The following is a 25,726-nucleotide window of genomic DNA, read 5'->3' as shown; positions in this document are numbered from 1 at the left end:
GTGTGTATTTGTGTGTGTGTGTGTGTGTGTGTGTGTGCTTGTGTGTCAACGGAAGCAGCGCGACCCCTCAGTGTTTTAGACGGCTTCCCATTGTGTCGTCAATAGTGCCACTGTGTCTGGGGGTAACCTCTGACCCCTCGCTGCAGCAGCAGCAGCAGCCGTTTCCTCTTTACACAGAGAGCCAAATATGCGTGGCTGTCAGGGCAAGAGGGACCTGGACGGAATAATAATTCAAAAATCCAATTTCCAGAGATGATTTGGCGTCCAGTTTGAGTTTTTCCATCGCGGGCGGAAGGGAGGGGCCCTTTCTTCAGGCCAAATGAACGAAAAAAAAAACACAGCGTCCATCTCATGGAGGGTCAAGGATGTCAGGTCACGTAAAAAAGAAACAACATTACACACAAGTGTTGTTCTCATGCAGCGAGCAAGCCAGCGGGTGTACAGGTCGGAGAACATGATTTCCATGTGATCGGATGACTCTCACGCCGCAATGCCGGGAACAATAGAGGACTCAGTTAGGAAGAGGATCCACACCAGGCCCGTCCTGACTCAGTGGACGTGACAAGTTTCAGTCAAATGCCTGTCATGGGGTTAAACATCCCAACAGGCAGGGTTTGAGAACTTTTAAGTTTGTTTTTGTTTTTTTTACAGTCTCAGAGCAGTTTATTTAGGCCTGTTCATTGTTGTGGTACTGTGTGGTGGACTACTGTTTCATTACCGAGAGAGAAACGTAAAAAGTGATACGCTAACGTCGTGACGGTGTTGTTTTGACCCTAATTCAAAAGGGGAAGACGTTGTTTGTGCTTTGTCAGCTCTGTAGGGTCGCATGTCCTATCTGATGTGGTTGACTAGACACTAGACACGTGATGGTGTTTGTATGTTGGCACGAGTCCCTTCCTTTCTCAACGCAGCTCCCTGGAATCAATGTGGAACAACCGGTTAGACCGCAGATAGAACAACACCAGGCACTGAACGTGTGTGTGTGTGTGTGTGTGTGTGTGTGTGTGTGTGTGTGTGTGTGTGTTTGTTTGTGTGTGTGTATGTATGTATGTGTGGGGAGGTGTTTGTGTGTGTGTGTGTGTCTGTATGTATGAATGTATGTGTGGTGAGGTATTTGTGTGTGTGTGTGTGTGTGTGTGTGTGTGTGTGTATGTACAAGATGGAATGACACCTGGCACAGAGAGAGAGAGGGAGGGAGGTAAACTGGAAAACATCATCTCAGCAAAAACGTTCGGAAACAGGAACCAAGACAACCAATCACGTGTACAGTATGACTATCATCTTCACAAGAATAAAGGGAAATTCTGCTATGAGTCAAGTAAAACTGTCGCAAACAAATACATATTTGTATAGCCCACTGCGGCTTAGGATAACCTAAATAATTCATATCAGTGCAATTTAAAACAGTTTTATCTAAAAGCGACTTGAACAAATAGACATTATAATCCAGCCATCAAAGCCACCCAGCAGACATACTCTGACATATTCACGGTACTGTACCCTAAATTCTAGTGCCAGATATCTCAATTTATTAATCTATACTTAACGCTTAATCTGCGACAGATTCAAACGCATAGGACTACATTATTGGACTGCTAATCTCTTCACCATTACATCAGTGGCAGTCCCACCAGTGGCAACATCCTCATCTGATAGCAAACCACCAACAGAGCTTTTAACTCTTTAAGTGCTCCGTTACAGAACTCGACACGGACATATTAGGCCTGGCTGATGTTTTGTTAACAAAGCCGTTTAGAAGAATGGTTTAACAAATGGTGGTATACAACAAGCTAAATGACTGTGTGTGTATATGTGTGTGTGGGCGCGTGCATGTGTGTCTGTGTGTGTGTGTGTGTGTGTCCTCGTCCTAAGGGTGCAGGGAGAGAATAGTGAAACAGATGCTGCTGCAAGCAGACAGCTGCATGGCAAAGGCACCAATTAAACTGCCACCCCTGTCTTTGACACACATTATTACACCCTCTATAATCTGCACTGCAAATCTCCATCCCACAGACACACTGGTTAGGGTGCTCGACGTGGGGGAGGCATGGGGGAGGGATGGGAGGGGGAGGGAGGGAGGGGGGGGGGGACAGAGGGAGGAAGCAAAGGAAAGGAAAGGGTGGTGGGTGGTGGGCGGGGGGGGGAAGTGACACAGGCTGACGAGGGGAAGTAAAGTAGGTGGAAGTGTGAGAGAGAGGAAGAGAGAGAGAGAGAGAGAGAGAGAGAGAGAGAGAGTGTAAAAATAAATCTTCACAAGAGTTGTCCACACATCCTTAGTTAACAACAATCACAATGATTAGGCCTGTCTAGGCCAGGCTGCAAAGTAGCACAGCCCAACCCAGGGTTTGTGTGTGTGTGTGTGTGTGTGTGTGTGTGTGTGTGTGTGTGTGTGTGTGTGTGTGTGTGGTGTGTGTATGCACCTGTGTGTGTGTATGTGTGTGAGTGTGTGTGCGTGCGTGCGTGCGTGTGTGTGTGTGTGTGTGTTTAAGAAAACAGCCCCCCCCCCCCCCCCCCCCCCCCGCTTCCCCTAGTGATGGGCAGCACAGTAAACACTAGGCCTTATACATACACTCTGAGTCTCACACAGTGAAATCAACTCCTATAAACAGCCTTCTCCAATGGTGCCTACCGCCACACCCACTTATTAGCCGGCGGAGTAAATCAACTGGGAGACTTTGTGCTCCCATGAGAGAGAAAGGGGGGAGGGTGGTGGTGGTAGGGGGAGAGGGGAGGGGGGGGGCAGAGGGCTGACAGGGACAGAATGAGGGGCTCCAGTTAAAGGGGTTGCCTGTCCTCTGAGTCCCCTTAGTCTCATCTCCAAAAAAGGCTTAGTAAACACAAGTCAGTCTGTAGAGTCTGTCAATCTGTCAATAAAGCCCAGTTAAACTTGAGGGCACAAAAAAACCTGGACAAATTGGCACTGGGACCGGTGCTCCTTTGACCCCCGTATAATGGGATAAAAAGCTACATTTCATTAGCGCTTTTTGTATGGATAGACTAGGCTTTCAGAAACACTGGGTCAAGGGGAAGAATAGAGGGATGGGGGGGGGGGGGGAGGGCACAGTGAAGAGAGAGAGAGTAGAGGGAGACACATCCCTGGCAGTGGCAAGAGAGAAAGAGATGGACAACAGAGAGAAAGAGAGAGAGAGAGAGAGAGAGAGAGAGAGAGAGTAAGAACATCCCTTGGCAAGTGAGAGGGGAGAAAAGAGAAGGGCAACAGAGAAAGACAGGAAGGCAGATCGTATGGGAGAGGAAGGATATGCTTTCACTGGCTCTGGGTAGCCTTGCTCACGCAGACCCTGAGGGACAGTTCCAGAGAAACCAAGGCCTCGCTACAATGATCTGTGTGTTTTCTCAGCGCTGTGTGTTTAGTCAAGAGCAAACACGGCCTGGTAAAACACTCGTCCAAAAAAAAAAAACGGATTCAGAGTTCTGAACCGCGCTCGTCATTTCGAAAAAGAAAGAGGCTTGTCAAGCGTGGCTCTAGGCCGACACTAAAAGGCTGCCTTTAACAAATAAACGAAGAAATGAGCGTGTTTGTTTGTTTACATCTTTCTCTCCGGCGATGTTGTTAACCGTGTTTGAAGCACACAGGTCCATTTGAAAGACCGCCGCGACGCATAAAGGAAGCTGATTTCATCCGGGTTTTTACGTTCCAAGAGGTCGATGCTGTCCCGGGCGACCCATGTTTACGAACTCAGAAAAGTACCGTGACACATCATGACACTGAACTAATATGTGGTCATTACATTCTTCAACAAGCAGGAAGCAGTTATTTCGTTCCATGTTTACATCTCTGATAATGGTCGCTCTGACTAATGCTAAGACTAGCACTGGTAGTGCTGGGTCATAACACAGTCGTACTGAAAGCCCATTACGTTCTGGGAGACTGAACTTTGTTGAACTGTCAGTGACAGAGACATTTGGGGCCCTTATCAGATAGGCCTAGGACTTATGATGCAGTAAATAGACTGCTGGGAATGTTTGGGCATTTCTCAATAATAACCACAGTTCCCAACCAAAACAGTTTTAGCCAAAGACTCTGTTTAGCCAATGATTTAGCAAAATGTTAAATGGTGATGTCATTTCAGTTGAACAGTCTCTTTGAATAGACACGTTTTGGGAGGAACAATGTGTATTTGTGTTGTGTTGACACATTATTCTACATTTCAGTAGAATACTGATAGTAGTACAGCATCGCTGTGATGATGTGATAGCATCTGAATTACAGAACGTGGCGTGAAGTGTGACCATGGAGAGGGAGTGAGAGAGAGAGAGAGAAAGAGAGAGAGAGAGACAGAGAGAGTAAGTGAGTGAGTGAGTGAGTGAGAGAGAGAGAGAAAGAAAGTGAGACTACATTGATCGATACACAGTCACGGTGTATAATACACATGGGTAGCCTGAATTTCACAAATCAATTTCACAGGACAGAAGGTACGGCTTGTATGTAGTTACAAGATCAAAGAGAAGGGGCATGACTCTGCCTCACCAATCAGAGAACCATCATTTTCATTTAATAGTTAAAACATATATACTAATAGTAAGCTCCAATGTAATAATCACAAGAACCCAATTAAACGCTGCAGAAGAATGTTTTTGTCTGGGATTACCATAATTCAAGGTCAGCCTCTACATTCAAATCAACACAGGCTAAAACAGAACTCCAGCCTCAGAACAGAACTCCCAGTCATAACCGTGGTCCTCTGTGGCTCAGTGGGTAGAGCACGGCGCTAACAACGCTTAGGTTGTGGGTTTGATTCCTGCTGGGACCATATATACTGAAATGTACGCACTCACTGCAATGTAAGTCGCTTTGGATAAAAGCGTCAGCTAAATGGCATATATATTATATTATATTAACCTAGCGAACAATGCTATCGCTAAAAGGAACATTTCCCATGTATTTGACAGTGGCAGAGGAACAGTGCGTTGTGTTGGAAGTTGGAGCCCGTCAGGGGGCTAAGTACCTAGTTTTCCCCTAAATGATGGGGAAAAGATGATAGATTATGTCAGTGTAATCCTGTGGTACAGTTACAGTATCCGTGATCCACAGCTGGGAAAGGGATTTTCTGGGACTACCGCCATTGGACAATCCAAAGAGAATTCATCATATGGAGCGAAAAATTATATAACCCCCCCCCCCCAAAAAAACAACCATGAAAGCGCATGAAAATCCAGCTTCAAAAAGTCAAACACAAAAATGTACATTTCTTCCTGACAGTTAGTTGCTTAAGAAATTGAGTTGTCCGTTTGAAGAGAAAATTAATTGCGCCTCATACAGGGATTGTCCAATTGTTTGGAAAGGCAGATGAGCCCCCTTGGTGAAACCCCAGGGGACTATCATGTGCACGAAATATAAAGAAAAAAAATGCCTATGCATTTTTAATGACACCGTGAGCGCATCTTCCAAGTTCCCCCAGTTCGAGTGTATGTGTGTGTGTATGTGTGTTTGGTGTTTGTGTGTCTGACAAGTGATGGGGAGGGGAACGCAGCAGTTGGCACGATCAAGGGCTCTTCACACACCCAGCCACCACACTTGACAGGATCTGTGTCTGAGCCTGGCAGCTCCATAAGCTGTCTGTGCACTGCAAGGATCCTTGGGCCTGCCCTAATCTCCTGGGATCAGCCTTGGGGGAGGCTGCAGGCAACCCCCCCCCCCAACCCCCTCCCTATCTAACTCACCACCAAGCCTGCTGCCCCCCTACCTCAGCACCAAGATTCCTTCTGGTGGGGTGGTGGTGGTCGGTGGGGGAGGTGGTGAGGAGGTAGTAAACTACCCCACTACCCCAAGGCAAGGCTCATACCATACCTTACCAGACAGCATGTACTGCTGTGGTGAATGGTGGTGATAAGGTGTGATAATCCACTACAAGTACCCCCTCCCCAACAGGACCTTGTGGGGGGTGAGGAGTTAGGCTACTCCAGTACCCCCCGGCATCTACTACCACATGCTGTGGTGGTGGGTGAGTGGGGCTAGGCTAGCTACCTAACTACTCAAGGCTCCTAATTCCACACCATACCAGACAGTAGACTATCCCACTAACCTACCTCAGGCCCATATCAGACAGTAGACTAACCCACTAACCTACCTCAGGCCCATACCAGACAGGAGACTTACCCACTAACCTACCTCAGGCCCATACCAGACAGTAGACTAACCCACTAACCTACCTCAGGCCCATACCAGACAGGAGACTTACCCACTAACCTACCTCAGGCCCATACCAGACAGTAGACTAACCCACTAAACTACCTCAGGCCCATACCAGACAGTAGACTAACCCACTAACCTACCTCAGGCCCATATCAGACAGTAGGCTAACCCACTAACCTACCTCAGGCCCATATCAGACAGTAGACTAACCCACTAACCTACCTCAGGCCCACACCAAACAGTAGACTAACCCACTAACCTACCTCAGGCCCATATCAGACAGTAGACTAACCCACTAACCTACCTCAGGCCCATATCAGACAGTAGGCTAACCCATAGCAGTGGTGGTGGGTACGTTCGTAGGGAGGGGGCTAGTCACTCCAAGACACTACTACCACACGCTCCGTGGTGGTTGGTGGGTGGTTGGGGGGTGAGTGGGGAGGGGAAGCTAGCTATCTACCCCAGGCATGGCCTCTTCTCCCACACCTTACTAGAGAGAGAAACAGCATGCTGCGCTGTTGGAGCAAGCTGCTAACTGGGCCACTGGGGAATACCTCCCCAAGCCCCTTCCTTTGATCACCAGATATTATCGCTTCATTTGAATCCAAATCAAACGAATGTTTGAAAATCAAAACAACTCGGGCTTACGGTACATGGGGTTATCAATGTACTGCAGTAATATTTCTCTGGTCAGATGTTTCAAAGGCAATTTCAAGTGAGCGCTAGACAGACACAATCTCAAACTAATTTCCTGGCAGTCTGCTGTTGCAGCCATGAAATCACTGGGTTTTGTGGGCATAACAAGGTGTTGATTCGTTGGCACAGTGGTAACTCACATACAAAGTGAACCTAGACTGAAATGATTCAGTCAAACAGATGGTTTGACAGATTGTGTTGCGGGAGCGAGCAATGTGTTTAATCAGCTAAAAGAGGTTACAATAACTTGTTACTTTCAAAGACATGCGTCAAAATGCTACACGCATGTCTGTCAATGGCAGCAAAGCAAAGGGAAGTACCGTGAAGAACTTCATAGACCGAGAACAAAACAGAACACAATGAGACAGAATTGGGAGGCCATTATAATGTGGTTGTAGAGCAGTTTTATGGACGCGCGCTCGCGCACACACACACGCGCGCACACACACACACGCACGCACGCACACACACACACACACACACACGCACGCACACGCACACGCACACGCACACGCACACACACACACACACACACACGCACGCGCTCACACACTCTCACACACACACACACCCTCCCCCTAGGACTACACCCCTGCTCTCATGTGCTACTCTATGCTCCATGGTCCCCTCCCCCAACAGTCTTCTTACTCCTAACACACACAGGACACTCTCTCATCTCACACACACACTCGCACGCACAATGTGTGCACACACACACACACACACACACACACATGCACACACACACACACACACACTCAACTGGACAGACCAGTCCACTCTAAGCTGCATGTTGGGGATTTGCATTCCCTATGAGGGAAGAGGGTGTTTTGCATAAGAGCTTACTTGAATAAAGGTGTTTCCTGAATATTAGGCAACATTAGGCCATCCCTTTCCAAGTAAAGAAAACCAAATCAGACACTTGCACAAAGCCATGAGGGTATGTGTAAATACCTAAATAATCCATTGCAACTTTGATCATAAGGACCTTAATTCAATTTCCCGGTAAATCTAGGCACTAAACATTGTTTCATGTTCCCTGGGGGGGTCCCAGTAATAAGGGTATTGTGTGTGTTGGTGTGTGTCTGTGTGGGGGTGGGGGTTTCATCCAAACAAACCAAATCCCTCAATCCCTCAAAATCCGGATTGAGTGGAAAGGGCAGTCAGTGTCAACATTTTAAGCAGCCTACAAATCTGAAGATGGGAATATTTCTGATGAAAGTAAAAATGGCACATGGAAGAGCGGTGGCCTGTCCTTGTCTTTCTATAGATACATCCAATCCTGATCTGCATAGCCCAAATGTGGGCTAAGATGATAGCATTGTTACTAAATATTGGCTCTCACTGCGTTTCAGACATTGGTCATTTAGCCCAATGATTAAAACAACTTGAGTCTGTTTCATATAGAATCCAAAGGCGTATTTTAAACGCTAAGACCCTGACGCTTGGTGCATGTTATTAAACAATATGAAGTGTCAGCTTTTCCCTAGGCCTATTAGAAAAACCGACCGTATGTTAGTTAATATCAACATTATGAACATAATGCGATTTAGCTTGGCCTTCCAAAAATGCCTAATATGCAGAGTACATTTCATGTTATTACATTATAGTGCAGCTATGCCAAGAGGATGGGAGAGTGGTGGGGGGCGGTAAGGAAGTAGATTAGAGATTATTAACAAGAAACACAGTAATCAGGACTGAGGAAATCCCCTAATCCGGAAGGCAGAAGGGAGAGAGGGAACAGATTAATGGTGGGGAGGGGGAAAAACAGAATGACATCAACCTGTGTAAAGACTTCACTAAATAAGGCAATGACTCAAAAGTATGAGAAGATGCAAAACACACATTCAAGAAAGGCTCGATATGGGGCTAAATCAGCTGCCACATGACATCATTGCTTACGAACACTACTGATATTATTAATAGCCTGTGTCTTGAACTAATGTAACATTGTATAATAGAGAGTGTTCTTCTTAAAGTAAGAGAAACTGAACAGGAGTGAGACAGCGAGACTGGACTATGCATTTTCCTAGGCAAAGTGGACAGTGACATCACACAGGCGTAGTGACATGATTGCACCCCACAGATCCACACACACACACACACACACTGGGGACAGGTGGATAGTCCACACACTCCCCAAACTCCCATTCCCAAAGTTATTCACCGGCCAGTTTATCTCTGTACCATTTGAAGTTGTTTGCAAATAAAACTGAATAGCTGTTAGTGTTTGATGCTGAGGTTATAACAGCCTTTGATATTGTGGACGGGGAGGGAGTCTCTGCTTGTAAAAACACCTCGAGCAACCGCGCGTAGAAGAATGTCAAGTATTTAGTATGCGGCAAGTGCCGATTTTTCACAACTTCCACAAAAATACACCCAACGCAACATGTAAAAAAAACACGCTTACTTTCGACAGCTTTATGTACTTTTACCACCATACATCAACATGACTCAACAGTACAGTAGCTAGGCAAGCAGGCGTTATAACACAACAGAACAGTTCAACCCTGTGTGACAAGTTGAAAACCGACCTACCTTACTGTGGATTAACGGTGCGCTTGGTTTATTCCACTGCGTGCAAATAGAAAAATGCATACAAATATGAACTTGAATAATTGTTTACATTGAATAAAGATGACTGACAGGGTCGACCCCCGCCCCCCAAAAACAGTGCAGTTCGGCTTGGAGCTGAAGTCGGGAGAAGTTTCCTCTGGTGGGTTGTTGTGGGCGAAGACCCACAATGCAACACGTGGGATAGGCGTAGAAAAAAAGGGGATGCCTCACCTTGAAAGGAGTAAAAGTCTCTTTACTTCCAGTAAACACATCTGGTTTCTACTAAACATGGATACGAGGCCACACGAATGCGATATTATAGATGCATACTACCTGATTTGTTCCACTCTATAGCAGTGAAGGGTCTGACGCAAAAGAAAGTGGACCAAGGTTGATTTGATTTGATCCTTCAATTTTATTGAAACATCTGAAATACACGATCAGTGATACTGAAATTCAAGGCAATTGATGTCCACAAAGTGGTCATCTTTGATAACATCTGATTGCACAAACGTGATAAAGGTTGTTCAAGAGGACAGTGGTTGATTCTCTGATTGTGAAAGATAGAAAGTTTCTCTTAATATGATATAAATCTAAAGTAAAATCTAAAAAATAGAAGTGAGGAAAGGATTTTCTTGTTTTGGGGGGACTTCAGTACAGTGTCTCAAACAATCACACAAGATTGCCATACATGTTTTGACATTCTTAAATCAGCATACATTTTCAACTAACACACTATATTCTACTATAATTATTTTTTTATTATATATATTCAGAATGTAATTAAAAGTGACAAGTTAATTTTAGAAATATAAATTGATAAATCACTCTAATTTAAAAACCTAAAAAAGGAAAAGAGGGTCACTTTGAATACATCTTGAGCATAATAAAATAAAGATTGTATATTACAATGTATAATAAAACATCTTTAAAAAGTATCTACTAATCAGAATATAAATTGACTGACACAATCTATAAAAATTAGGGCTGTACAGATTACACAACTCATTTTTTCAGATTTCTATATATCAGGCCAAGGACAAGAAGTTAAAGCTAGAGTGAGATGTTGCCAAGTAGACAATGTTGTACCCAGTTCAAGAAACAACCTTTTGTCTAAATCGACAAGAATGACGATTCACACCTTTAATTTGAAGGCCATCATTTCATTGTTAACTTGTAACCATTACTCATTGTTTAGGCACCACCTGGGTTATTTGTCTAGAAATGCAAATTGCAAGGCGAAAAATAAGCCCCCCAAATAAATCCACATCAGATTAATCGGTAGATTAATCAACTATAATACGAAAATAATTGAATCAACACACTTTTTTATAATCGACTAACAGCCCTCATAAAACTACATATTTGCAAAATTCTTCAGTATAGTAAGTGGTTGATGACACCGTCTCCCACAAGACCAAAACAGTGTGTGTTGTGTGCTGCAAGCTCCCCGAAATTCCATTGAGACTGTAGAAAGCGGGAACTGGAGGCTTTCATGGTTGCTTTCATCATCAACACCTGGCAAGAGATGGCACTTCTTTCTTCCTTCTCCTTCTGCGCTTCACAGCCCCCTGGTACGAACCCTCCTCCCTCAGATGGCACTCTCTAACTCCCCTTCCTCTTTCTCAAAAACTGCCTGTCAAGACCCAGACTGCTGTGAACAAGTCAACTCCTACTCATTTCTTTACACATTAGGCACACCTAGCTGGGTGACTTTTTCGACTATCAATCTTGAATTACCCACCGGCACCATATCAATTATAATCGTACACATACACGTACGCGCACACACACACACACACCCCTATTCGCTTTTGGCAACATCCATGATCTGTTTTTTTCCACCCATCTCCACATATAGTTTATCAAATGACTCTACATGTCCTCTCTTCCATGGTCGTTCCCCTCTTCCAGCTCCAGCTCCTACTCTTCCTACTCTTCCTCCTATTCTTCCTTCTCCTCCTCCTCCTCCTCCTTCTCTCCAGAGACTGTCAGGGAGTTGTCCTCCCCGAGCAGGTGGCAGAGCTCTTCCAGCCGCTGTTGCATCTTGGGGATCCCGGACAGTTGCGTCTCCAGACGGATCTTCTCATCCTGGAGGGAGAGGCGTGTGGAGGCGTCCAGCTTCTCGAAGCGCCAGCCGCCCTCGCCGTCAAACTGCAGCAGGTGGGAGTGGTACTTCCTGTTATAGCGAGGAACAAGTTAATTGTTTTGTTAAGATGGGACCACTTTGACATCATCCACAGCATAAGAACCAGGCTCCAAGTCTCCTTCAACAAAAAAGGACCTCCTGAGTGGAACGTTATTGCAGCAGTGCCCCCTGGTGGTCACTGCATGCAACAACCGCTCTATCTCTACCCTCTCCATATCCTGATAGATCTGAATATGTTATACCCATCAAACATACATCTAGACTTTGTGCCCTGTATTCCGAGTATTCTCCTATTCCGACTATTTCAGGTGTTTACTTCACAAAAAATGTATTTGGAGCACAGGAATACATCTAAAACATGAATATACTATACAGCAAATAATGTCTATTTCTATATGTGTATATGTATATAAGCATAAGCAAGCTGACCAGAGTGAGGGTCTATGGGTGATGGAGAGAAGTGCAATCCCAGAATCCTTTGCAGCCTCGAAGATTTTCCCCTCCACGTCGATGCTGACAGCGCTGGTGCACTCATCCAGGAGAGCATACTTGGGCCTGATATGGGCAGAACAAGAGACAAGTTCAATATTACTACAAAAACATCATTTCCGTTTGCTCCTTCATCACTCTAATATGACATTTTTTTCTCCTCTGTGAAATATGAACTCGTTTCATTTACAGAAGCCTTTTCTGGATAGGAAGACAGCAATGTTATGTTTTCATTATTTTCTCAGAAATCCTGTTTGCTCTAGTCCCTGTCGGTATTGACTTTACTTGTGGTAGAACATTCTTGCCATCCCCATGCGTTGTTTCTCTCCTCCTGACAACACATCCTTCCAGTCGCTCTCGGAATCCCATCCTGGGAATACACACAACACGTTGCATCACTGTAGACTCTCCAAACAAACCCAACTTGTCGACACATCGGATTTTCTGTTTCTCTCCACTTCTTCGACCAATTATACAATCTTCCCTTTCCTAAACTCGTTCCTCCTCCTCACCTCCTTCTCTCTCCAGGATGTAGTTGAGGTGGACGATTCGGAGGATGTCCTCCAGCTGGTAGTCGGTGAAGCCTCTCTCCTCCATCTCCGTCTCGGTGTCTGGGTAGATCACCTGGTCCCGCAGACTACCCACCGACATGTACGGCCTGGTCAACGCACACAACACACACACACACACACACACACACACACACACACACACACACACACACACACACACACACACACACACACACACACACACACACACACACACACACACACACACACACACACACACACACACACATCATGAGGGCGTGAGAAAAAGAAAGCAGAAATGTCTAACCAAGATATGGCATTGATGAATCTATTTGTCTTGAGAAAGTGCTCTCTTCAACATCTCAAGTAGCTGTCAAATAGCAATACAAGTGTCGTTCTATTGTTCAAGTCTGTACACAATAGAACACTTGGGTACCTTGAATGACACAGTGAAGTCTATATCAACACAAAGCACAAATAAATTCCCAGAGTGGATCCATCTGACTGCATCATACCGGTGCTTCGCTTTTCCTGTTTGATCTTCCACGCCTGTAATACTTTTGTTATCCTCTGTCTTTATCTCCTTGTCCTTAAATCTTTCCTCTCTGTTATTGTTGATCTTTCCTTGAACGACATCGTATTGCATCAGAGTGTGAAATGTGCTATTAGGAATAACGATTGGATTGGATTGGGTCACCTCTGAGGGATGTAGAACATGTTTTCAGGCGATGGTTTGTAGAGCACTCCCCCGTAGACGGGCCACAGGCCACTGAGGATCCTGAACAGAGAGCTCTTCCCACAACCGTTGGGTCCTGTGATCAGCAGGTGCATCCCCTCCTCCACCTGAGAGAGGGAGGGAGAGAGAGGGGAGGAGGAGGGAGGGGAAGACAGAAATAAAGAAAGAGAGTGAGAGGGGGGGTGAGGAGAGAGAGAGAGAAAGAGAGAGAGAATGGGAGAGACAGAAAGAGAGAGAGAGAGAGGGAGGGGAGAGGGAAAGAGAGAGAGATGGGGGGGGATGAGTGATGTATGAATAACATGAATGTCAAATTAGGAAGCATATAAACAGAGTTAGCACTTAAAGCACAACAGGCAAGAGAATGTACTTAGGTATTAAATATGCATTTTCATATCATCACAACAGAAATAGTGGGACTTCAATTGAACAAGTGTGTGTATGCCGTAGGCGAAATTATCAAATCCACACTTCCTCCTCTAGTGAACTTCAAAGAGAAACCAGCCACAGTACACAAAACAAACCCACACATCATTGGAAGCAAAAACAATACCTCAAATATCAAACGTTGTTGTGTGCTGGATAAAATATCAGGAGCAAATAAGTTCCCCATACAGCCGATACACCAAACAGACACAAACAGACGATGTATACACCATAATGATATAGTTATGGATTTATAAGTGACACAAGAGACTCATGGCTTTATCAGCCCTGTGTCCAGAGACAACACTGTGGCCTTAAACCCCTAAGACCAGTGATCCTCACTCCTGGGAGAGCCAGCTCGGCACTGACTCACCTGATTCAGCTCATCAAAGTTTAGAAGATCAGTTGATTAGTTCAATCACGTGTGACCTCACCAGGCTGGGGCAGAAGCCTGGAGCCAGTATTGCTCTCCAGGACCTGGATTGAGTAACACTGCCCTAAATACTGAAAGGGAGAGGACAGGAGGACAGTAGGGAAGAAGGTGATGATACTGTGGAGGCTTGTGAAGGTAGAAATCGGAGGACGGTCTCATTGTAACACATGGAACAGAATGAGGAACGTTTTCCACAAAACGTTTGATATTTGAGATACTGTTTTTGCTTCCGTTGATGTGTGGGTTTGCTTTGTGTACTGTACAGGGCTTCTCTTTGAAGTTCACTGGAGGAGGAAAGGGTGGATTTGGTCATGTCAAATCAAATCAAATCAAACCTCAGGCGTACATCCACTTTTTCAATTGAAACCACAGATCGACACGCGTGTTTGATACCATTCCTCATTCCGTCCCATGCCTTACAATGAGCCCGTCCTCTCTGATCTCTACCTCCACCAGCCTCCGTCCCTGGAGGAAGTAGGAGGAGGAGAGGAGTAGGAGCTTGTTTGTTTCTGGAGGACGAGACCCACGAGTACTTGGCTGACCCTTTGTGTGAGGTTGTTGGCTAGGTCTAGGTGGCTGACGCAAGGCCAAGACACTTGTTTAGATCTTGAGGAGGGATTGGATAGGTAGAAACCAGATGGTAATAATAGCTCTAACACAATGCTTCTGACCTCTGAACACAAAGGGGCGCTCGACTTGGCTGACCCCGTGTGAGGCTGTTGGCTCGGGCCTAGGTAGGCAGCTGACGCCTGGCCAAGGGAGTCCTAAGCCCAGGCTGGTTCTGGCAGCCCCTATGTAGGCACATTGTTAGAGGCTGTTGGGAAACAAAGCTGACCGTATTCTGTCACGTCACCCTACAACAGACACTCTATGGCGGGGAATTAGAGCTCTGATCTACTTAGCTTAGCTAGCTACATACAGTATTGTACATACGGGCTGCTGCTACTGCTGGACCAATCAACACAGTACTGGAAGTTGCTGCATTCCACTTCTACACTGCTCCTTTCTCTCTGAGATGTGGAGTTAAGGAATGTTCCACCCCAAAACAATGTATTCCTGGTTTGGCCCTGACCATGATTAGCTCAGACCGTTTTTAAATTACACATGTGGTTTCCTTAGATACTGAGTAATCCTATTTTGGGCTCCATATGGCCCCATTCATGCTGGAAACACTTTGTCTGCCTTCTTCTTTCTGACAAGTACATTTGTTACATTATCATGGAAACACAATGCTAGTGGATAACAGTGCAGTAAAGTGATATTTCATCAAAAAATAATGCAGACAAAGTCTTCAGAGAGAGATTCTGTCATAATATGAGTTGGATTTGGAGTGTCTGCAAGGTGTTTTAGACCTATCTAAGGAAGCAACATATGTTTGGTTTTTTTTTAAATATGTTTTTAGGGCATTTCTGCTTTATTGGGATAGAGACAGTAGAGATTGACAGGAAGGATGGGTGAGAGAGAGAGAAGGGATGACATGCAGGATATGTCGGGAGTCAGAATCGAACCAGGAGCCTTGCGATTACGTGGTATGCGCATTAGTGTGCTACGCTACTAAGCGCCCCAGAAGCAACATATGTAACTAAAAACTGTCTGGGCCAATCAACTACTGGGCCAAAATAGAAAAGAAATGTTTTGGGGTAGAGCATCCCTTTAAAAGCATTATAGGCTAGTATTCTACTGTACGGTCATACTGTACATCATCCCCCTGTATTCTAGCACATATGATCATAACGTTTGAACTCATTGGTGCGAGCGTGCTTGAGGGAGTTTCGCTTCCACCACATCTCTTAACACACCGGTCCATTCCTTTGAAATTTTCCTGAAAGGGAGTGAACCAGTGTGCACTTCAGGGATGAGGGGTAGAGAATTGGTACGCAGCATGGGTCTCACAACATCCCCAGGCTGCACTGCTTCACCAACACATCCGCAGAGAGAGGAATGCTGCCTCCACATAATCAGCACATTGTTTCTCGCAGGGGGATCGTGATCATGCTATGACGCTGATGACCCATTTCCCAGAATCTCTCGTTTGGGGCTGAAACATGAATTAATCATGAAAGGATACTTTTACACACAGGGAAGCACTGTGTGAGCGCGCTATAGGAGACACGCACACACACACACACACACACACACACACACAACCACCCACACACCCACCCACCCAACAAGAGTGTGACTTGAAGCCAGAGAAATGCTCATTTAGCTAAAATTCCATACTTATGGACTGACTCAGCTAACTAACGGAGGACGAATACATTACATTGGAACCAGCGTATGAATGAACCGTTGGCATCGTGCCAACGGCCTCTATGGAATTACAGAACACAAGGTGATCGAGGCCACCGCATCGCAGCCTCCGACAGACCACGAAACACAAGCGTACATCCGGACAGACAATATACCGCCTTGTTCCGTGATATCAAAATAGATAGTGAAATTAACCTTGGTCTTAAAGCCTTAGAGAGCCTAAAGCATCGTGAGACGTATTTTTACAGACTGAAGATTGCCACGGGTTCAGCGTGCTAGCAACACGCATGGGGGTGTGCATGCATCCGTGATATAGGATCAGAGTCTTACCTCATGTGATCTGGAAACACATTGCGCCACAGTACACTCCCCGACCCGTTAATGTTCCTTTACTGTTCTCATCAGTGTGTCAAGGCCACAGCTAGAACTATGTCAGCCATGCAGCTCTGAACCACCAGTGACACAGGATACGCTACGAGATAAAGCACCTCTCTTCAGGATCTACTAAATCTACTAAACACTACTTTTAACAGGTACTATGTCACTTATTGTCTTGTCCTTATTTCATTGCACTACGTATTTGTATTATTTGTATTTTTGTATGCTGCATTGTCATGGAACCGAGCCCAAGAATTTTACTCCCTGCACTCGTGTATGAGACATAACAATAAACTTGAAACTTGAAACTTGAAACAAAGGCCCTGTTTGAAGACTCTCAAAAAGCATCCTTACCTTCCTTCCTCCGTTCCTCGAATAAATCTGATCTGACTTTATCCAACTGGTGACAGCAATACAATGGAAAGCTGGCCAACCAACACAGTAAACACAAAACACGCCACGAGATAGCATAGCTATCTTCAGTATCTACGAAAGAATGTACGACAACAAGCAGTACAGACCATAAACTGACCCATCTCGGGATAAACGCTTGAATTGAGGACGATCTAAAGTGTTTACGGTGCAGTTACATCTGACTGTCGTTCCTGAGACGTGTCAATGTTTTGAATTGCATCTGTCCCTACTTCAATAAACGATGAAATAAACAAATGACTAAATGAATAAACGCAGAGAAATGTGAAGGAAAGTTACGTTTTATGCTGCTTAGTGCGCATTCTGGCTTTTTTCCCCACACGTTGCTGACTGTGTTGTGTTGGGGTTGACCTGGAAATGTTGGCATCTGCTACGCTATCTCATGACGTGTCTTGTGTTTACTGTGTTGGTTGGCCAGCTTTCCATTGTACTGCTGTCAACAGTCAGATCTGATTTATTCGAGAAATGGAGGAAGGAAGGTAAGGATGCTTTTTGAGAGTCTTCAAACAGGGCCTTTGTTTCAAGTATGTCAAATACGAATGAAGTAACTGAGGCGTACTTGATTGGAGTTGCTTTTGCGACTGTTGTCAAGCTTTTTCCCCCACACGTTGCTGACTGTGTTGTGTTGGGGTTGACCTGGAAATGTTGGCATCTGCATGCGTGTCACCTGAGGATATTTTTGCACTCAAGTTCTCTAATTGAGCTGTAACGTCAAACATGTTCTTTTTCCTCTCGCTGCGGCATAACGTCCTAAAGCCAGAAAAGTTACCGAGAGTTTTCTCTCCCCTCTTTGAAGTTTTTTTTCCAGAGTTTCTGAAGCGGGGAGGGGGTGGGGGGGGGATCCTTGAAGGCAAGAAGAGTGTGTATACACCACACCTGGGTGGAAATATGCCAAATAAGATACTTCCAAATCATTCAGCTGTGGTTGATGTAGTTTGCCTGGTTAAAAAAAACGTCAAACGTATTTTTCGTAAGCCCGGACGTTTACTTGCTTTACTATCGATAGTGTCCTATTGGAGACGTTTGTTGGAGACTCTGCTTTTGTTGTAAGTTTGACAACAGTCGCAAAAGCAACTCCAATCAAGTACACCTCAGTTACTTCATTCGTATTTGACATATGTTTTTGACCCAGTTCTGGTGTGTATATATAGACCCCAGGAGGGCCAATGAGGGCTGGAGAGGGGGAGAGGCTGATGGAGGTAGAAATGGGAGGACGGGCTCATTGTAATGCATGGAATGGAATGAGGAGTGGTACCACGGGCCCTCCGATTTTCTACCTCCACCAGCCTCTACTGGGTGATCAGTGTTACCTTGATGTTGAGGCTGGAGACCACCACGTCTCCTGAAGGGGTGATGATGGGGAGGTTCTCACAGCTGATCCCCTTCTCCACATCTATCACCTGACCTGCGCACACACACACACACACACACACACACACACCCCAATGATAAACACTTCTTCTCGAATTGTAAAGATCTGACAAACTGCTCTGACAGAGTTCCCTCTCTGTGTACCTCGACCCTCCAGTGGCCCCTCCACCCTCATGCCGTGCTGCACCGCGCGTCCCCCCCCCTCCGTCTCCGTCGCGTCCCCCTGCGGCCCGGCCGAGCGTCTGTACACTCCCACCCGCACGTCCTCAAACACCGTGAACATCTCATGCACGCGGGCCGTGTAGCCTGCCAGCTCTGTCACCTGGACAAGGGGTGGGGGTGGGGGGGGGAGACAAGGACAGAACAGAGGTCAGGTGATGTCATGCAACCCTACACCCGCTGTAGTTATTTATGTACAGCTGTTGTTGTTGTTGTTGTTGTTGTTGATCAGGATCCCCATGAGGTGTTTGCACATGCAGCCGCTACTCTTCCTGGGGTCCACATAGAACATTAAACACAGGACCGGGTACAGAACAGCTATAGACAGAACAGTTCTATACAAGAACGGCATAAGATAACATTACATTAAATGAAACAATAAAATAAGATAACAGAGTCATATATTGTCATTTAAGACAAAACTAAAATATTTCTTACACACTATTCATATATACATACTCATATTATTATAAACAATACAGTTGAGACAGATTTAAAGGAATTTAAAGTACTGTGATACACAGTATAGCTTGTACACACATCCAGTAGTCTGAATGTAATGGGATAGAATCTTTGAATCACCCAACCAACCCTACAGTATGTCCAAATCCTCTTAGAAATACATGTTAATTACAGTGGCATAATCCAGTCTGCCCTGCCACCAGGCTGTGTGATACACTACTACACCAGGGAATAAGTTGCTCCACAGGGCACTTCATTAGCTCAGCGGATGAATAAGATGCCAGTGCTAATCTGATTAAAGGGGCAATAATAAGTCAGTGATGTACAGTAGGTCCTGCCCAGATACAAGCCCTGGGCCCTGCAACCTAATATATAAGTAGGTGAATTGGGCCATGTCCAGATACAAGCTCTGGGCCCTGCACCCTATTATATAAGTAGGTGAATTGGGACTTGTCCAGATACAAGCTCTGGGCCCTGCACCCTTGTATATAAGTAGGTGAATTGGGCCTTGTCCAGATACAAGCCCTGGGCCCTGTACCCTTGTCATAGGTAGGTGAATTGGGCCTTGTCCAAATACAAGCTCTGGGCCCTGCACCCTTGTATATAAGTAGGTGAATTGGGCCTTGTCCGGTTACAAGCCTTGGGCCCTGCGCCCTAGTAACAAGTATGTGAATTGGGTCTTGTCCAGATACAAGCCCTGGGCCCTGCACCCTAGTATATAAGTTGGTGAATTGGGCTTTGTCCAGATACAAGCCCCTGAGTCCACCCCCTGGACACTAGTGTAGATCTGAAAGGATTAGATAGGGACAAGCAAGATGGTAGAAGCCAAGCCATAGAATTAGAATTATATTTCTATGATAGTAGCAACTATGCCCTCAGATAGACCATGGGGATATGAATATTCTCCATCCTTAAACCTATCTTTTCCTCTCAGATCTCCACATGTGTGTAGGAGGCAGAGGCTGTAGGAGTTGGTTCTGGTGCGGGCCGTGGAGAGGGTCGTGGTAGTCCCACCTCCTTGTAGGAGCTCATGATCCTCTCGACGGCATCGGCGGCAGCGTTCAGAAGGTTCCGGGCGATGGTGAAGGCCTGGGTCCGCTCGCTCACCAGATCCTCCTCCTTCATCACCATGGCAGCCTGCTTCACGTCCTCAGAATCTGACAACAATCAAGAGAAATAGGTTCCAGTGATGACACAGGAGTCTTTTTCTAGTTCCTAAATAGAAGAAACCGGAAATGACATGATTGGACAGACAGGGCACACCTCCCCACGCTCGTGAGCAAAACCTGAGGATTGTGTGGTCCAACGAGACATTACTATTCATACCACTGAGGTGCCTTTGAGTGTGAGATCAAAATACATTTTAAAAAGTGGTAAAAATGTATCTTCTTTTTTTTTTATTTTATTTTTTTTTTATTTATTTTTTTACAAGGTTGTGTGTGTTGATAATATGGGTCACTGTAACGGAAAAACTGATAAAACCATTTATCTTTTTATTACAATAGAAAGACGGCAGATGCATTTCCCGTCTAGGGAGGATAGCAGCAGAGGGAGGAAGAGGGCGTACAGAAGCAGACAGTTTTTCCTGTTTCATCTTCCTCTCTGGAAGTCAGTCCACTGTTGAGATCTTGTCCAGTGCGTGGAGTGATATATCCCACGAGTACGTACTCCCCGACAGGACCAGTGTTTATACAGGCTAGCTGACTTTCTTTCATCTTCTATGATTTGATATAACTTTTACGGTGTGGAGCGACATTGTGATTCATTACGAGTCATCATAGTATTAGTACAACCATCACATGCTGATTTGATAAGCTACAATTACCCAGAGGCTCTCTTACAACAGAGGCCAAACTGTGCACTGACATTCTTTCTGCCTGATATCCCCTGGGGTGAGAGAGAGGGAGGGAGGGAGGGAGGGAGGGAGGGAGGGAGAGGGCGAACAGCTCAAGATCAAGGGTCTCTAGTCTGCAATACTGGACCAAACCAGTCCTTCTACATAAGTGGTCAGGAAGGGAAAGAAACGACTAAGAATCAGAGCGAGCGATATGTTTCTCCCTCTGTTTTAAGTGATTACTCCTGTAAAGTGCCTTGCATCTGCGCATCTGCTATGTAAACAGTTTGACTTGTTTTGATTTGATTTCGTGAAAGGGTTGGTGAGGGACAGGCATTTGGTGCAGGCTTTTGTTCCGGGCAAGCAGACTATGTATGGAGAAGAGATTTGAAGGCTATGTTAAGACGAGATGAAAAGTGGAGTTGAATCATGTGTGTTGATTTCTGTGGCTTGAACAAAAGCCTTCACTCAAACCAGACCATGCAGGGCAGGGTAAGATAGCCCACCACTGCTATAGAGAGAGGGGGATTTGAGGTATTACGAAAGATCGCTTGCCTTGCGACATTGGGCTTTTACGTTTCCAGTCACCAGCTAGGACCACACACAATTGTTACTGTTAATACTGGCCCTTTGCTCTCAAAACAGCCTCAATTCTTCGTGGCATTGATTCCACAAGATGTTGGAAACATTCCTTTGAGATTCTAGGTCCATGATGACATGATTGCATCACGCAATTCCTGCAGATTTTTCAGGTGCACTTTCAAGCTGTGAATCTCCCGTTCTACCACATCCCAAAGGTGTTCTCCTGCATTCAGATCCGGTGACTGAGAAAGTGACATGACATTGTCATGTTAATGAAACCAGTTTGAGACAACTTTTTCTTTCTGACATGGTGCATTACCATGCTGGAAGCAGCAATTAGAAGATGGGTAAACTGTGGCCATAAAGGGACGCACATGGTCAGCAACAATACTCAAATAGGCTGTGGCATTCAAGCGATGATTGATTGGTATTAACGGACCCAAAGTGTGCCCACACCATTCCCCACACCATTACACCACCTCCACCATGAGAAGGTGTACAGGTGTTGCTAATAAAGTGCTCGGTGAGTGTATATACATATATTAAAAAATCAATCAACCACAACTGGTCAGCTCTCACTAGCTGATTCACAACTGCTACATAAATGTATTGGTGTAAATGATGTTGTTACCGTATTTGGAGTATCCTGTGGCGGTGATGATGGGCACTGCCACCATGACCAGGCCTGAGGCGCTCCACAGGTACTTCATGAGGAACTGCTCCAGCATCACATACCACAGCCTCTTGAACAGGATCAGGTTGATCTGGGACCGCAGGGCCTGGTAGCTCCTCTGCAGCTGGGACATCTCCACCTTGGGACAGATACAGAGAGAGAGAGACACACACACACACACACACATACCACAGGAACACAAACACCACAGGAACACACACACCCACACCCACACCCACACCCACACACACACACACACACACATACCACAGGAACACAAACACCACAGGAACACCCACACCCACACCCACACCCACACCCACACACCCACACCCCCACACCCACACCCACACCCACACCCACACCACACACACACACACACACACACACACACACACACACACACACACACACACACACACACACACACACACACACACACACCACCGGGGGTTCAAGAAATCCATAATATGCTTTGTTTGATTCAAAAATCCAGGCCACAGCCTGACACAACCAAGCCTGCATGTCTACATTTTTCAACGTCCTTTGTTCATTTGGGTCACATGACAAAACTATGCCGGCTAATATCCAGCCCAATCACCTGACTCCCTCTCAGTAACAGGGATGCAGGATATTTCTTCCCACCACACAGGGCATTGCATAATAACTCGTGTTTCCTCTATGCGTTTTAAATGTCATTGTGACAGACACTCTCTCTCCCTTCAATAAGCTGCATTCACACGCTGCCCTTCTTCCTTGTTTCATGGCCAAACCCCACAGCTGCTCAGCTGCTCAGAGAGGCCATCCACTTACTCTGTCATTTCAACTTCTATGCATATCCTTATTCACAACACATGTGTATCTATGCATCAATTCTGAATTCAACACATCTCGTTTGAAAGGGTATGGATAGAATAGGATATAGGATTGAATAGGAGAGAATAGAGTCCTATAACATCAACATAAGCTTCTCTAGTCCAATCTGACTGCTGTCTACCACCTGTCAGTGTGCGTAAGCTTATATTTAGTCGAGAGTGTAACAGGTGCTCTGCCGTACAGCAGGCCTATATAGCATGGACTTCAAGTTAAATCCCAAAGTTCATGGATCGACAGGAAAAGGCGACACTCCAAAAAAAACGGGGAAAAAAAGGACAGCGAGACGTCGCCTAATTTCCCCTTCGAGCTTCTATTTTACCTTGTGTCCTCCATAGAAGGCGATCTCCTCGGAGTTAGCGATGATGCGTGAGTGCATGTAGCGCAGGTCTCCCTTCCTCCTGGCCTCCTCGGCCACCAGCTTGCCGAAGCGGGGGGAGAAGGCCCTCAGCACCTTGGCCGTGAGCGCCACCACGATGCCCGCGATGACCGAGGGCCAGGTGGTGTTGGCTCCCTTGGACTCGGCCGCCCTGAGCAGGGTGTAGCAGGTGACCACCACGTCCAGGATGGGCTTGGTGAGGTTGGAGTAGAGGTGGGCCACCGAGGCGGCGAACATCACCATGTCCTCCGTCAGCGACTGGTCCGGGTTGGCCAGCCGCCCGTCCATGTTGCTGACGCGGTAGTAGGTCTGGTCGCTGAAGTAGAGCTGGTAGGCGTGCATGACCAGGCGCGTGCGGAACGCCAGGGACAGCTGGCCCTCCAGGTAGCGGATGCAGCTGTTGACGAAGGTGGCGGGGATGGCGATGAGGAGCCACTTGGACAGCTCCCATGCGAAGGCCTTGGGGTCCTTCTTTACGATGGTCTTCACGATCATGCCATCCAGACTGGCCACGTAAATGGAGAGGAAGGTGCGAGAGATGAGAGCCACAGAGTGGAACCCAAGCAGCCCCAGCTCTTTGCAGAAGAATTTGGGGAAGAGGATGCGGAGGAGGTGGCTCAACCTCTTGAGAAACTCTTGGTTAACGGCAGGAGAGTTGCTCCTCTTCTTCCCGTTTCCCTTTTCTAGCACTCCATTCGAGCCCACAGGGAGAGGTGCACCTGTCCCAAACTGTTTACCTGTCCTCTTTCTAAGTTTAGCCCATATGTAAGGGTAGAGTTTTTTAACTCCATATGCAGCAAGGAGAAGGACAATCGCTTTCCTTGCATGAGAGGTTTTCTTCAGTTGTGCGGGTAGCTTTTCATACATGACCAACATTTTGACAGCTTAGTGAATGCAAGAAGAGAGGAGAATACAGCTGAACTCAGCAGAAACCGTTCCCCCCCCCCAAAAAAAAGCCCTTCTCTAAATCTTAGCAATCACTCAGGAGAGTAGTAGCTGTCAACTCAAGGACGTGACTATATTGAGAAGAAACTTTACCATACTTGCCCTGTCCACTAGGGCCATATTTAAACAAGGTTATGGGACATTGTGTCTTGTACAGTTGTGCAGTAACTAGGTTAGCTTGCTAGCCAGTCCTTCCTTGACTGTTTTAGCGACCTTAACGACTACAAGTACCAGCAATGCAATGCAATTCTGGCTATCTATCTACAGTAGCTACCACCAATAGATAACGTTATAAAGTACAGTAACACCAATCGGATTAATTTATTCTTACCAGCGTTATAACTACAGTTTGAAGACGATCATAACTCTGGTACATGCCGTTCTATCAACCGCGGAGGGGGAAAAACAACTGTTTACCCAAACTATCTAACCCGCTCTAAGCCATGAGTGAACCCTGAAGACTGAACCACAACCAGGCTAAAGTTAGCTCACACGACTAAGCAGGAACTTTGGATGCCTATAGTGAACTTCTGGCTAGCCCTTCCACAGAAGTGACCTTCGAAAATGTACCCAAAGGTATCTTTTGAGGAACAGATCAGTGTGTTCTTTAGTCGAAGGTCGAACTTCAGTCCGTGTCCAGTGTCAGTGTCTCTTATCGAGCATCCAGGTGTTGACGGCGAGGCTGTAGCTGCGGCTGTTCCCTCCGTGGAGAGTGGTTAGCATGGGACGGTAGCTACTGTACCACTCGCCGCTTTCATATTTGTTTACAGTGCCGCCTGTTCGTTGCCTCACACCGCCTCCTAGAGCTCGACCCCTGGCGTTCACTCACTGTACTACACCCGGACTATACCCGTACTACGCCCGTACTACACCCGTACTACACCCATTAACATTTACATTTATGGCATTTAGCAGACGCCTTTAAAGCGACTTACAACAAATACATTTGATTCAGTAAGTGAATAATCTATCCATCAGTCATCATAAGATAAAGTATTCAATGCTCAGACCAGGGGCATAGGGCCATTTTCTTTTTAAATTATTTTATTATTATATTACACCCGTACTACACCCGTACTACGCCGTAGTACGGTGACACTGGTCCACTTCATCTGGGTAAACAAACGTCTCTGCAACAGATACCTGTGTTACATGA

The 25,726-nt window shown here is 45.9% G+C and overlaps 2 protein-coding genes across 4 annotated transcripts in view; both read right to left on the bottom strand.

Annotated features, from left to right (window-relative positions):
• Positions 1–9,553, bottom strand: part of plxnb3 (plexin B3) — a 51,606-nt gene extending 42,053 nt beyond the window's left edge. For all 3 annotated transcript variants that reach the window (XM_083674868.1, XM_083674870.1, XM_083674871.1), the window contains exon 1: positions 9,389–9,553. Coding sequence is in view for 1 of the 3 variants with exons in the window: in XM_083674871.1 (XP_083530997.1) it covers positions 9,389–9,448 (60 nt within the window). In the remaining 2 variants the exon portion in view is untranslated. The remainder of the gene's footprint in view (positions 1–9,388) is intronic.
• Positions 9,554–10,424: 871 nt separating this feature from the next.
• On the bottom strand, positions 10,425–25,319 carry abcd1 (ATP-binding cassette, sub-family D (ALD), member 1). Its single transcript, XM_083674672.1, has 10 exons — positions 23,569–25,319; positions 22,332–22,512; positions 20,299–20,441; positions 18,748–18,925; positions 18,543–18,637; positions 13,275–13,420; positions 12,557–12,702; positions 12,330–12,414; positions 11,985–12,110; positions 10,425–11,585 (listed from the first exon to the last, which is right to left on the bottom strand). Exons 1-10 carry the CDS (start codon positions 24,499–24,501, stop codon positions 11,351–11,353), a joined length of 2,268 nt encoding a protein of 755 aa, XP_083530798.1. The 5' UTR covers positions 24,502–25,319; the 3' UTR covers positions 10,425–11,350.
• Positions 25,320–25,726: the final 407 nt, after the last annotated feature.

This window comes from Argentina silus (genome assembly GCF_951799395.1).
Source record: "Argentina silus genome assembly, chromosome: 8".
Classification (NCBI taxonomy): domain Eukaryota; kingdom Metazoa; phylum Chordata; class Actinopteri; order Argentiniformes; family Argentinidae; genus Argentina; species Argentina silus.
This window is presented reverse-complemented; position numbering and strand designations above follow the sequence as displayed.

Bases quoted from the DNA above. Each gene is read 5' to 3' on its own strand.
- abcd1 (XM_083674672.1), bottom strand. From the start codon at position 24,501: ATGTTGGTCATGTATGAAAAGCTACCCGCACAACTGAAGAAAACCTCT. The intron at 18,926-20,298 runs GTGGGACTACCA...CCCCTTGTCCAG, and splicing joins TCATGAGCTCCTACAAGGAG to GTGACAGAGCTGGCAGGCTA. The intron at 11,586-11,984 runs GTCAGCTTGCTT...TCGCTATAACAG, and splicing joins ACCCATAGACCCTCACTCTG to GAAGTACCACTCCCACCTGC.